At 37.5% G+C, this 16174-nt stretch overlaps 2 protein-coding genes across 2 annotated transcripts; one reads left to right on the top strand and one right to left on the bottom strand.

Annotated features, from left to right (window-relative positions):
* The first annotated feature begins 2120 nt into the window (after positions 1–2120).
* LOC145483999 (glucosamine 6-phosphate N-acetyltransferase-like) lies at positions 2121–9492 on the top strand. Its single transcript, XM_081462590.1, has 6 exons — positions 2121–2241; positions 3357–3513; positions 3652–3714; positions 4047–4177; positions 4710–4771; positions 4886–9492. The coding sequence occupies exons 1-6, from the start codon at positions 2230–2232 to the stop codon at positions 5034–5036; spliced, it is 576 nt and encodes a 191-aa protein (XP_081318716.1). The 5' UTR covers positions 2121–2229; the 3' UTR covers positions 5037–9492.
* LOC145483998 (E3 ubiquitin-protein ligase TRIM9-like) lies at positions 5379–16172 on the bottom strand. Its single transcript, XM_081462589.1, has 7 exons — positions 13921–16172; positions 12837–12932; positions 12145–12378; positions 11470–11492; positions 11048–11181; positions 10391–10681; positions 5379–10136 (listed from the first exon to the last, which is right to left on the bottom strand). The coding sequence occupies exons 1-7, from the start codon at positions 14593–14595 to the stop codon at positions 9613–9615; spliced, it is 1977 nt and encodes a 658-aa protein (XP_081318715.1). The 5' UTR covers positions 14596–16172; the 3' UTR covers positions 5379–9612.
* Positions 16173–16174: the final 2 nt, after the last annotated feature.

The raw sequence follows: 16174 nt of genomic DNA, 5'->3' as shown, positions 1-16174 counted from the left end.
AGGCAAGTGCATATAAGTGAAGGTGAGTGCATACAAGTGAAGGTGGGTGCGTACAAGTGAAGGTGAGTGCATACAAGTGAAGATGAGTGCGTACAAGTGAAGGTGAGTGAAGACAAGAGAAGGTGAGTGCATACAAGTGAAGGCGACTGAATACAAGTGAAGGTGATCGAGTGCATACAAATGAAGATAAGTGCGTACAAGTGAAGGAGAGTGCATACAAGTGAAGGAAAGTGCATACAAGTGAAGGAAAGTGCGTACAAGTGAAGGAGAGTATACAAGTGAAGGTGAGTGCATGCAAGTGAAGGAAAGTGCGCACAGATGTAGGTGAGTGCATACAAGTGAAGGAGAGTGCATACAAGTGAAGGAGAGTGCATACAAGTGAAGGAAAGTGCGTACAGGTGTAGGTGAGTACATACAAGTGAAGGGGAGTGCATACAAGTGAAGGAAAGTGCGTACAGGTGTAGGTGAGTGCATACAAGTGAAGGAGAGTGCATGCAAGTGAAGGAAAGTGCGTACAAGTGAAGGTGAGTGCATGCAAGTGAAGGAAAGTGCGCACAGATGTAGGTGAGTGCATACAAGTGAAGGAGAGTGCATACAAGTGAAGGAAAGTGTGTACAGGTGTAGTTGAGTGCATACAAGTGAAGGAGAGTGCATACAAGTGAAGGAAAGTGCGTACAGGTGTAGGTGAGTGCATACAAGTGAAGGGGAGTGCATACAAGTGAAGGAAAGTGCGTACAGGTGTAGGTGAGTGCATACAAGTGAAGGAGAGTGCATACAAGTGAAGGAAAGTGCGTACAAGTGAAGGTGAGTGCATGCAAGTGAAGGAAAGTGCGCACAGATGTAGGTGAGTGCATACAAGTGAAGGAGAGTCCATACAAGTGAAGGAAAGTGTGTACAGGTGTAGTTGAGTGCATACAAGTGAAGGAGAGTGCATACAAGTGAAGGAGAGTGCATACAAGTGAAGGAAAGTGCGTACAGGTGTAGGTGAGTACATACAAGTGAAGGGGAGTGCATACAAGTGAAGGAAAGTGCGTACAGGTGTAGGTGAGTGCATACAAGTGAAGGAGAGTGCATACAAGTGAAGGAAAGTGCGTACAAGTGAAGGTGAGTGCATGCAAGTGAAGGAAAGTGCGCACAGATGTAGGTGAGTGCATACAAGTGAAGGAGAGTCCATACAAGTGAAGGAAAGTGTGTACAGGTGTAGTTGAGTGCATACAAGTGAAGGAGAGTGCATACAAGTGAAGGAAAGTGCGTACAGGTGTAGGTGAGTGCATACAAGTGAAGGGGAGTGCATACAAGTGAAGAAAAGTGCGTACAGGTGTAGGTGAGTGCATACAAGTGAAGGAGAGTCCATACAAGTGAAGGAAAGTGTGTACAGGTGTAGTTGAGTGCATACAAGTGAAGGAGAGTGCATACAAGTGAAGAAAAGTGCGTACAGGTGTAGTTGAGTGCATACAAGTGAAGGAGAGTGCATACAAGTGAAGGAGAGTGCATACAAGTGAAGGAAAGTGTGTACAGGTGTAGTTGAGTTCATACAAGTGAAGGAGAGTGCATACAAGTGAAGAAAAGTGCGTACAGGTGTAGGTGAGTGTATACAAGTGAAGGGGAGTGCATACAAGTGAAGGAAAGTGCGTACAGGTGTAGTTGAGTGCATACAAGTGAAGGAGAGTGCATACAAGTGGAGAAAAGTGCATACAGGTGTAGGTGAGTGCATACAAGTGAAAGAAAGTTCGTACAAGTGAAGGTGAGTGCATACAAGTGAAGGAGAGTGTGTACAAGTGAAGGTGAGTGCATACAAGTGACGGACAGTGCGTACAGGTGTAGGTGAGTGTATGCAAGTGAAGAAGAGTGCATACAAGTGAAAGAAAGTGCGTACAAGTGAGGATGAGTGAATACATGCGAATAAAAGTTAAGGAGTGAATAAATGTGAACGCGAATGCATAAAGGTGAGGGTCAATGAATACAAATGCATGGAAGTGTATGTGAGTTGATCTTTCTGCCATATTACGATATACCATATATGGTATAAACATAAAGTGCTCTATATGCATGCTAGCATGAAGTATATACCGAATTTACGTTATTTTTCTGTCACTCATTCCAGAACAAAAACGCCGCCATTTTCGTTACCGTGACGACTGTAACAATGGTCAGAGGCTACCCTCAAATTGTTGCTACCAAATATGGTAGTGTAGTGTTTCTTGGCGATTTCACTTCCTCCCGGTAAACATGGCCAAGGCGGTAAGTGAGAGACTTTGATATTTTAGTGATATCTGTAGCCTTGTGTCCCAAATTTTCGACTAAAAATCGGTTATCTAGGAAAATTTCTCTATGGTCTTTTCCTTAGAAGTTTCACTTTTGGCGTCGTAATATTTTACAGAGCAATAACTTTACTCTGAAGATATGGCCTCCTGCTTGTATGCCTGTAGGCTTGCTGTACACGTAACAACATAACAACTTAAGCTTATTTAAATATGAATTGGAGGTTTGTCGATTTTGTTGCATAAGCTGATCATTCCTTATTTTAGTTATCGACTGCTCATTCCCCGTTTTACACGAAAAGTGCATATTGAAAAGGAAATTATCACTTACCGGAAATAGTCTAAAAATGGAGAGCGGGTCAAATTGATTTTAGTTGTTGAGTAAGTTAATATTTGCTTTGATGTGGCAATAAAAACTTTAAACGTTCAAATCTTTTTCAGGACGATTAAGTTTGTTAACTTTAGCAAAATTATTTTAATTAATATATAGATAAGTAAAATCATAAGAATTAGTCAGCGTTTGGTAATCTTCATTTAATGAAACCTATAATAGGCGTGCAGCTAAAATGTTCTGTCTACATAAATAAGATGTAGTCCCTAGCATAATGGTTAGGATTTTTGGCCCAAAATTTATACCTACCCTATTTCTTTTCTTTTTTCAAAACAAATACTGTAAGATTAACTTAAACCAAACTCAAGTTGTATTCATGCAGGCTAATGGCTCAAACTCCTGGGATTTACCCTGTTTTTCAAAGCATGAATTAAGAAGGACTAATAGCTGCTCCCCTGTGATTGGTTTTTGGTACATTGCAGGCTACTCCCCAGAATTGTTGTCTGAATATATGTTTCTTTTATAAACAGTTAGCCCACCCTTGTCTTTAATCTTGGGTGAAAAAAAAAATCACAACAAGGGTAATGTGCCTTGACGAAGAACACAACAAATTGACCCCTGCTAGTGGTCAAACCCAGGTAGTTTGATGTGAGGCTCAATATATATGCTATAGCTAGACATCTAGCTACTGTGCATGTGGCTTCCACTGCTGGTGATGAGCAGTAGATGTTTAAAGTGCTAAATTGTTGATCTTTTTTCAATAGAATGAAGAGGATCCTGTGTCCATGTTTGACAGAGAACTTTTAAGAGATATTGATCTTGGCAAAGGAGAGTGCAAACTGCATGAAAGTGGTTTATTTGTGGATAATCCTGGTGATAATTTGGTGTTGAGGCCATTATGTAGCGATGATTATGACAAAGGTAAATTTTGATATTATTCAGTTCACAGAACAAACCTCAGGGAGATGGCCTTTTTTAAACTAAATAGTCTTCAGACAGTTTACTTTCTGTTAATTTTTATAGTACCTTTATAAACTCATGCTGTTCTCTATTCTGCAGGTTTTTTACAGCTTTTAAGTCTACTAACCAAGGTTGGAGATGTATCAAAAGAGATGTTCTTAAGTACGTATAATTTTGCTATATAAATTTAATTTTGTTCATTTTTCCCTGTTATTAAAAACATGTTCACTTTGTAAATGTCAGACTCTCGGAGCTGCCACACTGTGAGGTGATCTAATTTTGGTTTTATCATTGATGAAATTTCAGAGCTTGTCCACTCTTGCCATAAAATTGCTACATACGTTGCTGAAACTAGTGAAACCGGAGCTTCCAGGAATTTTGTCCAGTCAAAAACAAAATGAATTTATCTTTTTTAGTTTTGGTCTTAATCACCCTCTTTTGACTGCATATCTTATAAATTTTACTGAATTGGCATTGTTTGGATTTCTTCTCAGAGCGCTTCTATGCTATGACGTCATGTCCTGGTACATATTATCTTATTGTTGTTGAGGACACAGAGTTAGCAAAGATAGTCGCCAGTGGAACATTGGTTGTAGAACAAAAATACATCCATGAAACTGCTGTGGTATGTATCTTTGTAGCTTCTTTTACTAATCTCTTTTAAGTATTTAATCTGTCTATGTTTTAAAGCTAAAAAACCCTTGTTTGTCGCCATTTCATTCAACTTGGATGTGGTAACAGTAGGGGTCGAAGCATTAATTTGGAGGAGGTCAATAATGAAATTATTGGATGGTTAGATGTGTAGAAGGTTATGTCAATTATTTTTGATGTGGTTAATCACGCTAGATTTACATTTAATATCACAATTTCTTTATAAGAGAAATATAATATGTTATTATAAGTGACTTTCTTCAGTTGTGAAATAACTTCATTGTTTGTTAGTCAGCTGAGGCTTTTGTCCATGTTATCAAGTTTCACCAAATTAAAGGCACTTTCTTGTTTGCAGTTGTGACTTTCAAGTGGCCGGGGTGAACTCCAAAATAAGCTCCTTTATTTGAACAGCAACATTTTTCTTGAAACTGGGTATTAAATCACTTGCCTACCCCTTTAGCTCTGTAAATAAGTGTACAATGGGTCTTGTTTATTATTTCATTCAGCGTGGCAGAATAGAAGACATAGTTGTGGATGATAGTTGCAGAGGGAAAAAAATTGGAAAACTGTAAGTAAATACCGGTACACTGTATCTCTTTTTGAACAAGTGGGTTTTTTCTTTAATTATTTGAAGTGGTGCTGATTTGTGTCCAATTTTAAATGTTTGGCCAATGTCTCTCAGGATTGTTGAAACGCTGATTTTACTGGGTGAGAAACTTGGATGTTACAAGATCAGTTTGGAATGTAAAGATCCATTGCTGTCCTACTACACGCAGTTTGGCTTCAAGCTTGAAGAAGGACAGAATTATCTTTGTAAAAGATTCTACCACTGAGAACTCAATGCATCTTAAAATCCTCCTTGGGTTTTTCCAGAAAAATATCCTCCTCTTCCCTTACACCCTTATCAGATGATGTTTTTCAACCAACCTGAAGTCCACCTGGATTTCCAGAGTCTTGGACTCTTCCTCCTATGAGATTTTCCTGCACACCATCCATTAGTGGTATGTGGACTTTTTTCTGTAATTACCCAATCGTTCAGAAATATAATTATATAATTAGATCGTACATAATTTATACTTACATATGTAGTGTCTTGAAAGTGGTAAAGATAATAGCAGTCTTCAAGGTGATATATAGTGGAATCCCGATTTCTTGAACCATCAAATATTTTGTTAATTTCTCAATTTAACTCAAACCAAAATTTGTTTACCATGGATTTGTTTTTCTGCAATTCTAACCCTATCATTTCAAAATCCAGTTTTCTCAGAGCAAGTTTCATTTCCTGAGTGGCTCAAGAAATTGAGATAAATTGCACTGTATTTTATGTAATATATTAAAATAATATATGTTCATAACTCATTCAAAATCATTCGACATAGGTATTATTGTTATTTCAAATCAATATTTCAGAGATATATTTTATTTCATCTATTTTCAAGGCTAAATATTTTAGCTTGTTTGCCTGTGTGAGTGATGCAAAGGGGGGAGGGGTGGGGAGAGATGGGTGGGGTGGAGCTTCTAGAGGTGGGTTTCATTGAAGCAGAATTTGTTGCCCCATCTGAGGCATGAATTGGTGGTGAGCAGCATCCTTGAATAATACTGGTTACTACAAAGTTCAGATATTAGTCCTCTTAAAAACATTGTCTTCGTAACTTTTAAAAATTTCTTTATAATACATCATATTTCAATGAATGAAGGAGTGGATGAATTTGGGGAGGAAGTATTTACTTATCTGATAATTGGGGACTGACTCAAATATGGAAAACAATAAACCAAAAAAACTACTTCAGACACTTGAACAAAGATTTCAGGTATTTTTTTTACTCAAATAAGGTGCAATGAGTTAAACTTAATATATATGGTTCATAAGAAATGTGTCAATTCTCTCTCAGTTTATTCCCTAATGAAATGTAACATGAAAAGGGTTTTTATTAACGTATTATTTTAAACTCAAAATATATTCTGTGTTAAAAATGACTTTCCTATATATTGTTATGCATTTTAGTGTGTGTTTTAAACATTTTAAAAGTACCTTGATGAATGAGTGATAGAATGTTTCTTCATTTTAATTGATATTATTAGTCTCCAAAACAGATTTTAGTGATACCAGATACTGGGGACATAACTTGATGGAAACATGAAAACAATGTTTTTTACTTCTTACAGCTGAAACAGTCGAGCTGTGACTACAGAATGAAGGCTCTTCATACAATGTACAAGATTAATGATTCCAGTGTAAAAACGCGGAATAATCTTGTTAATATGAAGAACCCTTTTTCCATAGGCATTAAAAATGTACGAAAAAATGTTGTGTTCACAGTTTGACTGCCCTTACAGTAATTTTTGGTTTTCTTGTTGTAAGAAATTGAAACCAAGTTAGGCTGACTTGTTTGAAATTTCCTAGCCTGATGTACATGTAACTGAGGACACACTTGAGGAGAATGTAAAAGTTAATACATAAAACCTTTTCTTAAACTTTCTCTGGTGTTTGCATTAGACTTTAGAAAAATGTAAAGTATTAATTGTCTATTTTGGTCTTAAATATTGTACAACATTAAGTTATTGAATGGACATAGTATTGGTGTAAAACAAATGTTGTAGAATTTCCTTTCATTAGGAGCTAATGTATTAAATCATTTGTCTTAAGTTGATTTACATGTTATTGATTAATTATATTCTTAAAAATGCAAGGACATGCTTGGACAATATATGCATCGTGTTGAAAAATATTGGCTGCTATTTATTTGGGTGTTTAAAAAATTATATACCTGGCAATATGATTGACCTGATCCAATGGCTTAAATAGGCACAAGCCATGTACATGTGGCTTATGCCTTATATGTTATGTACAGAGCCCATGGTGGATATTATTTTCAAATGTCAGTGATGTTTTGAGAACGTTTGTCCTACAAAAGCGTAAAAGCATATACAATAATGTCAAAATGTATTATGGGTAATGCTTACTTTATAACTGGTTGACCAAAGTCCAGTGTTTCAGCAAAAAGGAAGGAGAAACCACAAATACACGTATTCCGATTTTCTCCCTCTGTCACACTGAAAGACCGTGAACGTCAGTTGCCCAGCTGTAAACTGTGAGTGCCCATAATGCCTTTTGGCACTGTTGCATTCTCTTTATGCTTTTCTACGACAACCTTTTTTAAATGACTGCATTTATAGAATCACGACTCAAACAATGTGCAGCACAATGGAATGATTTATTTTGTTTTAAAAAAATAACAGGACTCATAAATTATCATTACATCAGTCAACCAGTTCCCTGACCCCAAATTGTTGGGGGAGAATAAGATAAGAATTTTACTTAGATGACAAAACTCTTCTAACAGTACAGTAGCCAATCAATAAAAACAAAATAAGATTTTTTTGGTAACTGCAGAAACTCTTGTGCACTCATTGGCTAATTTTCATTGTCAGTAATCGAGCTGACACATGAATTTACAATTTATGCAATGTGGCAACGAGTGAGAGCTTACAAGTTGACAATTTGTTATCATAAAAAAACAAATTGACGTCAGTTTTTCATTCGTCTGTCCTGTTATTGACAATGAATTTCATAACATTGTCAAAGTAGTCTGTGGATCCAACAAGACAATCCACAGACACTTTGACATTGTTATGGCAAAGTTCAAGGACAGACACATGAAAACCTAATGTCAATTTGTTAATAAAAATGTCAGTAAACAGAATAACCAGTTGCTACAACTGGATAAAAATGAAAAAATTTGAGTGCCCAACAAAGGTTTGTGAAAACAACACTTGTTTCCCTAAATGGTGTCAGCAGTCATTGTGCTAGGAAAATATATAAAGGGCAAAATTTTTAAGCCAGACACAATGATTCACCCCTTTCTTTCAAAATCAGGAGTCATGGAAAATGCTGAAGATCTTAAAAACAGAAACCCAAACTTTGTACAAACTCTTGAAAAACAAAATACAATAAGCTGTTGTCCAGATCATTGCATAATATTATATAACTGAACCCAAATCAACTTATTCACTAAAAAAAATTACAAAATCATTACAAAGTTCACGAAACGTTGTTGCAATGAGTTAAATTTTCTTCTCATCTCTCAGTGAGTCAAGTGGAAAATTAACTATCAATAACCTATATAATTTATTGTGGTCTGGAGCCTGAATTACAGTTACCTTTCTACAACTGACATTGAGAGAACAGTAACCCAGTTATGTTTTTAGTTATATTTGTTTTGGCTTTAACCACTGTTAGTATAATATTTTGAGCTACTATTCTTTTCATTGCACTTATATTACTATAAACAATATTGTTAACAACTAACTAATTCAGTTATTTATTACTGTCTTTTTTACAAGTCCACTGGGACACAATATACATGTATTTCAACACAATATATTCTATCATGGCCTTGTAGACTGTTTTCGGTTCAATTTGATATCTGGTATCACATTGTGCTCTGACAAACGTCAGATCAAATGTATTAAAATGAACTTCTAATGTTTCCTCTTTAAATCCATAATCTTCAATGTAACAACAAGCAGAATGTGCAGTAGTCAAAACTGAAAAAAAAGTCCCAAATCTATTTTCCAACAATTCATCACCTCTCATTTTCTTACACCTATAAATTATTAGCCAATCATGTACAACCCCAAGATTTTGCTCATCATCACATTGAAGACTGAAAACTCAAAGATAAAAACAGAAGATCACCGAAGACCACTGTTGAATCTCGTAACTCTATGTGCATTAGCACATGTATTATAATACTATAGTTGATATCATAGCTATTATTATTGTAATACATTCTAAGTTATTGGCACCACTAGAAGTGGCATTATATTTTCAATACCACTAGAGGTTGATTTTTCCTACTTTGACCATAAATTGGTAACACTTAGAGACTGAACAGGTGTACCATGGGTACAATAATAAATCAACCATTGCAATAAATATTACTGGCAAAGCTGATCAGTTTGACCACAATGAACCAAGTTCAAGCTTAGTTCTTCTATGAGCCAATCACCATCAGGCTATACTCTTAATAGTCAACTTACAAAATATTTAATAAGTTTTTTTAAACAGTTATAATTACACCATATGATAAAAATCAACAAGAAATGACAACCATAATATTAAGAATTACGTAAAAAAGAGGGGGGAAATGCAACAATTTTCAACTCCAAAGATAAAACTTTTTGTAATAAAATCAATCAAATCAACAAAATCTTTGCATTCAATATATAAAAAATCTAATTTTAAATAACTACTTAGTAATCTATTTCTCCAGCTTGCAATGAACTGGTTTTTGTATAACACAAACGAATCTGACTTTAGCAAAATATATCACCCGAATAAATACTGCATAATTAATTATGATACCCAAATGAGAACATCTATTCTCTCTCACTCTCTTTCATGTGTTACTTGCTGGTATTATATGCCTCCTCTGGAGGTTCAAGTCCAGTGTGCAGAGTAATTTGTACATTACGGCTTAAACTGAACGCAGCATAAAAGGCTTCTGGAATATCAGGCAGTCGCATGAGGCCTCTCTTCTGATCGTTTAAATAAAAGGTCACTTTGTGATTAGGTATGTCAAGCAACACTCCAATAACAGACCCCACCTCAACCCCTCCGTCACGGCGATTGGAATGCTCGTTGTTATGGCGAAACCAACTGCGACTGCTGTCGATGTACATACACCAGGCCTTGTCATCTTTGCCCAGAATGGAATCCTTGATAGTGCTACCTAATGCAACACCAACTGCAGGATCTGGGTTGCCATCATAACGATCTATGGTCACTTCCCAATAGTGGCAGCCACGTGAGAAGCCTATGTTACCAAGCACAACTCTGTCGTCAAAGCTGGTACAGGTTGTTGTTGTGTTGTCATTGGTCAGGACTATGTCTGGATGGGCGGTGACTGGATCCAAAGCAAACCATGCAACTGCAACAGGTATACATGGCAAAATAAGCTACTGATAAACATGACAAAGGTCATTATGGGCAGTGCTAATGATGATGATGATGACGATGAAAACAATGATTGGCAATGATGATGATGATGATGATGACAGTGGTGGCAGTTTTGAAGATGATCATAGGAATGACAATAAGGTGACAATGGCATCATAACAGTTACTGTTAGTTGAAAAGAATCCTTTATGGGATTGAATAGACTTACACCTGTGTTTTGCTTACCATCAGATGTTGTGAGGTAGACCTCATCACTCGGCACACCTTCACCAGCCTTGTTGAACCCCTTAACCCTTGCTCTGTATGTCGAGTTAAACTGGAGACCTGACACAGTGCACTCCAAACAGTTTCCTCTGTACACTTCCAGAAAGTTGTCCTCTTTGCCACTAGAAGTGCCATCGTCAACCTCCACCACATAACCATCAACACAACTTTGTTTACGTGGTTTCCATGACAAAGTGATGGCATTGTTTGTGACTGTGCATTCATCTGGAACAATTTCTGGAGCAACTGGAGCTGTGAAAACAAACTTTAAATGAACTTAAACTTTCTCCATTGCTACAAGTTGTAACTAAAATTATTGCAGCAGTAATCAATTCCAGGAATTCAATTGTCATGTCTTGCTCTTTCATCCATAAAAAAGTTGCCTGTTAATGACTTAAAATGTTTCCACAAATTTTCGGCTGGAAAAGCAATGAAACTCCAAGACAGTTTTGTGAAAAAATCCAGACTGCTAGATGCATATAACTACTAGAAAAACAAGACTTCAATTCCCATGAAAATTGACGAAACCTTGCAAGATCCAAGGTTTTTGAAGTACCATTTGCAACAGCACTGCAATGCAAGTTAATTACTGTATGATGCACCACACAGTGAACTAACCTTTTAACTCTACAAAGTGCAAATCATGAAGAGCCTGTCTTGCAGCTGACGTGTCCAGTGTCAGATCCAGTTCCAAGCCTGTAGTCGGCTCCAATGTCACTTCTTTTGACCACTGATTAACAAGGCTTACAATTCTAGTGCAAGAAGAACAAACAGCTATCATTTTCCCAACAGTGCCATCAGAATTATCATTAAAGGGATTTTGGCTTGAAGTCAAGCTCTTTAACTTCCTGGGTTGACAAGTTTCTTAATTCGTCTAACAATTGACCAAATAGGTAGAGAGATACAATTTAATCACTGTCATAAATAATGTAGTTTTGTCAGCAATCTCATAAAATTCTTTGAATATTATATAACTCTAATTAATAAATTTACTTATTCTTGCACTGCATTTCTTTTTGCATAAAAAGGCATTAACTAACCTTGCATTTAGAGAGTTTGCAACCTGAAAAAGAGAAACAATTAGAGAATGAGCTGGTATATTCCAATCACTGTAAGCTTTCCAAATTTTCCTGGGGGTCAGGCATGGGGCACTTCTTTTGGTTAGCACACTGCAGTCCAGATCAAGGGGTTGCTTTTTGAGCCCTAATAGTGTCTCTCTCCACCCTGTGGTGTATAAATGGTTGTGTGCAAACTACTGGGCGGTAACCCCGTGATGGACTAGCATCACATCCAGGAGGGAGTAGGAATATTTCCAGTCACTTATAGTAGTGCTATAGAAACCATGATAAGCTCTGGCAGCATGGACCACTTAGTCCAACACAGACTTAACCTACGCCAATACTTTCTTATTTTTAAGTGGGAGATGTGGTGGTCCAAGCATTAACATCTTCAATCCGAGATTGGGTACAACCCAAGGTTCTAGCAAGTGCTGGCTGGGGTTGAGGTGTGGTACAAGCTCCAGAGAATATCCATACCCTATCCCCACAGAAGTGTTTTCCATTTGACCCCCCCCCCCCCCCTACCTAATCACTCCAGAAATTCCAGTTCAGCCTTCAACTTTCCTCTCGAATGGGTGTGGACATTTTCTGGATCTGTATATGGCAACAGGATGTAAAACCATCATTACTCACAAGAATGTAAGCTTAAACACTTACCAACAAGAAGGACGCAGCATCTGTTCCTTGTAAACATTCGTTAGCATACTGGAGCAACCCAGTAACACTATGAAACTTTTTGTCACAGGTCTTCACTTGTTCTTTAACTTTCTGAATCTTCGAATTCATCTCTGATGTGATGGCTTCAATCAACTCCACTTTACGTTGCTGTATGAAGCTAATCAATGCATCACACTGTGCTACAACACTGGCCTCAAATTCTAAACCATTTTCCTGTTACAAAGGAAAACATACAGTTTCTGAGTGTTAATGATTTGAAAATTGGATGGATAGAAAATAAACAAGAGAGTTGGATCTCGTGTACAGCATCTGCAATCGAGTGTTCCTCAATCGATACACAATTGACACTTTATTGACACCTCAGTTGAAACTCATTCAGCGCTCCATTGACATCTTGGTTGACAGTCAGTCAAGAGTCAACTAATTTTTGATCAGTACATATGAGTCCGTCAACACTTGGCCAACCATTGACTGACTGTTGATCGAGTGTGGCCAACTATCGACTGAGTGTTGATCAAGTGTCAACCAAGTATTGATTGAGGGTTGATCAAGGGTATCAATTGACACTAGACGGCAGATGCCTTTAGTACACATGATCCGAAAGTTTAACTACATGATGTCTGAAGATTAAAAAATGAAGAGTGGATCAACACAATATTTAATATTCTTACCTGGATTATTGAGCAGTTTCCATTAAGACGTTGAATAAAGCTTTGCAATTCAGTATTCTTGGCATTCAGTAACTTCATATTAGCTGAGAGTTCAACCTGAACATGGAAAACAACAGTTTCCATCAAAACATACCACAGTCATAAATGTTGGGGGATTGATATAGGATTCTGGTGAGGGGTAGGGTAGGGTTAATGACTGAGGGGGTGGGTGGTACAGTGTATAAAGGAGAAGCAGAAATTTCTCATTTCTTATTGCAAGTGGTTCTTTTTTAAAATCAAAAATCAAAACAATATTGTCAAAACAGTTGTATACAAAATTATTCAATTCAATGATATAATGTCACAGCGAGCAAATCATGCCAACAAAAGCAAAAGTCATAAAAAATAAATTCAAAAATTCAATATGGCCTTCTTGGAGAAATGATTAATCCAACCAAGTTAAAATATAAATATCACATTTTAATCTAACAATAAAATTATTGATGACATTTGCACCATGAAAATTATGCTTGGAGCAAGATCAATAGTGAAAAACAAACGTCATATAAGGCAAGGAATTTTCGAATGTTTGTCTGGCTTGTACAAAATGCTAAAAATTGAACTGTGTTTTTAAAATATATTTTAATCCTGGAATAATATTCTTTTTTCTTCAAAAACTATTTTTTCTTTTATTTGGGGGGAACACACTCTTGAATATTTCTGAACAGAAAAGGGTAGACATAAATCTCAGTTCAAAAGATTACTTCATCGAGATATTCCACATTTTGACTTCGGCAGCCCAAAAATTAAATATTCAGTTGACAATGAAATTTGCATCTACTCTTGAATCTTCCTCCGAGAGATAAAAGCATCCCTAGGTCAGGAAAGCCAAGGACCAGAAAAAAAAACAGAAATGTATTTTTAGTAAAATATCAATGATCTAAAAGAATTTTTGTTAAGAAAACGGGCAAAAGTAAAAGTCAAATTACAGGTGTAATTTTCCGAGTCATTCGTCCACTCCTTAACGAAGTCGATGAAGTGAACTTGCAAGTGAAGAGTCACATTGGTAGACGGGAAAATAAATGCAAATCTACGTGTTCCATACCTTTTGCTCTTTAAACATCGCACCCAAAGCCTTGACTTCATGTCCAGAATGCTGTCCTCGCTCTAAACACACATAACACACGGGAACACGGCAAAACACGCAATACATGCTGATGTTTTCTTCGCTGTGGCTACTGCATTTCACAACCGTCGGCTTGCTGGGCGATTTAGAGCTTGTGGGAGGAATCAGCGAGTGCTTCGCCAAAGGCCCGCGGCTTGGATGACAAGTTTTACAGCAGCGATCACAGTACGCCACTTCGCATTGCTCGCACATCACTGTGGCTTGGCTAGGTTGGTTTTCGTCGCAAAGTTGACAATAAACAATTCCATTTGATTGTGCATAATAGCGATTGACAATATTTTCCAAGAGGCGGTTGCGGGGAAATCCATTGACCCCTCGACCGTCCAGAGGGAAAAGCTTCTTACATGTCGGACATTTCAAACAAGGCAAATTTCCAATGCTTTGGTACAAATGGTTCATGTCGTACAAAGTAACGTACGGCGTTTCTTCTGACTCCACTTGACCGCTTCCATTCGAACTTACCGGAGGATTATCCGCACCGCTCGTCGTCAAGGCGGACTGCGAACAAGTCAAGCAAACGCTGTGAGAACAAGGTAGAACGACAGGGTTTACAAAGGGCTTGTTACAAACGGGACAGGTCAATTCTGCCTCCATTTCTTTCGGCGGAAATTTGTCTCCCGCGCTGCGCCGAGCAACACGTTTCGCGCCGCGAGAGATGTGTCAAAAACTTTGTTTGGTTTTTTCATACACGAACAATTAGCGCCAAATTAGCACGTGTCAATCTAGCGCTGCTGGTTGGCTGATATATATAGACGGGCATCTTGATTGGCTACTGCTTGCGTTATTGACTTGATCCAGCTGCATTTGAAATAAGGAAAAACCACCGCCATTGATCCCTAAACCTGGGCGAAAAATATATAATTGTTCCCTCAATTCTAGCGTCAGGGTCTGTTGATTTTCCGAAGCGAGCGAATTTATGCAGATGTTAGTCTAACCTGTGATCTTAGTAACTACGTTTTCATATACTTTTCATATGTTTGTGTCAATATTTTCTCGGTGTAAGCTTTTATTTTCAGAAATAAATTTACCCTTGTAAGACAGCAAGGTGAAATTTGAATGCCGCACACAAGGATAAATTTAATTTGATTGAACAACAATTCAATGTGATACACGTGCCAGCTATTAACATAACAAAGGTGGCGTGCGCGCTTTTGATGGAGAAACAAAAGGAAACAAACTCTTTATTAACCGCAGACAATTGTACATTTACATTCATTACCCGCTAAGTGAGTCTGCTAAGGAAACCTTATGGGTGACAATAAAATAAGAGAGCACAGTTCACGAATTAATGGCTGGGCAAAGACTGCTTTTACAGTTAGTTTTAATAGTTTTAGTTCCCCCTTTCAGTGTCCCTTGAAGTGTCCCTTTCATGTAAGACACGTGCTCAGTAATCTCAACAGCCTGTTTACACAAAAATAACGACCCTCGAACTCCTTTTAATATCATTTATTAATTAATTAATTTTATTTCAGTCGTGTGTACACTCGGCGCTCGATGCCTTCTAGCTGGTCGCCTGTTCTAGCTATAATATGAGGAGATTTCTTTGACTTGATTCCCGTCAGGCCCAACCCTAGTGAAAATATTCGCTCCCTGTTTTCATCCACAAACTGACCTTTCCCTAGACAAAGTTGACAAATTTAGATGCAAATGTGTCCCTTTCTATACGGATGTCTTTCACCAAAGGGTTGTTCGGTAACCTGCGAGAAGGTTGTCAGATTGTCCCTCGATCCAAAGTGAAAAGAAATGTATAGTTCTGGGCGGCAAAAGTGAAGCCGGTAAAATGTGTCTCAGATACACTTCTATGAACAAAAGAGGAAGAAATCACGTTGGAGCTTGACGTTTTATTTAGTTTAGTACTTTTTTTTTGTTATTGTTATTTTTTTTTTTTCTATTAACGTTTTCAGCCCGGCAAACTAAACGGAGTTCTGGCCCAACCCGTAAAATCTTTGCATTCAAAATCTGGTCATTAGTTTAAATTCACCTTACTTAGACTTAACAGTCGCAATTTGTCTGTTGTGTTTTCTGAAGACCAATGAGTCTAAAACGTGGTCAAAATATGTTGCCCAATAACAACACGCGTGTGTACGTATGCGCGCGGCACGCGCGTTTCTCGATGGGTCAAGCCCCGCGTGCTACCAAGGTTACTATCTCGCCTTAAAACAATATACACCGC

The sequence above is a fragment of the Orbicella franksi genome, chromosome 4 (assembly GCF_964199315.1).
Source record: "Orbicella franksi chromosome 4, jaOrbFran1.1, whole genome shotgun sequence".
NCBI classification, from domain to species: domain Eukaryota; kingdom Metazoa; phylum Cnidaria; class Anthozoa; order Scleractinia; family Merulinidae; genus Orbicella; species Orbicella franksi.
Note: the sequence above shows the minus strand (reverse complement) of the source record. Positions and strands in the feature narration are given on the sequence as shown.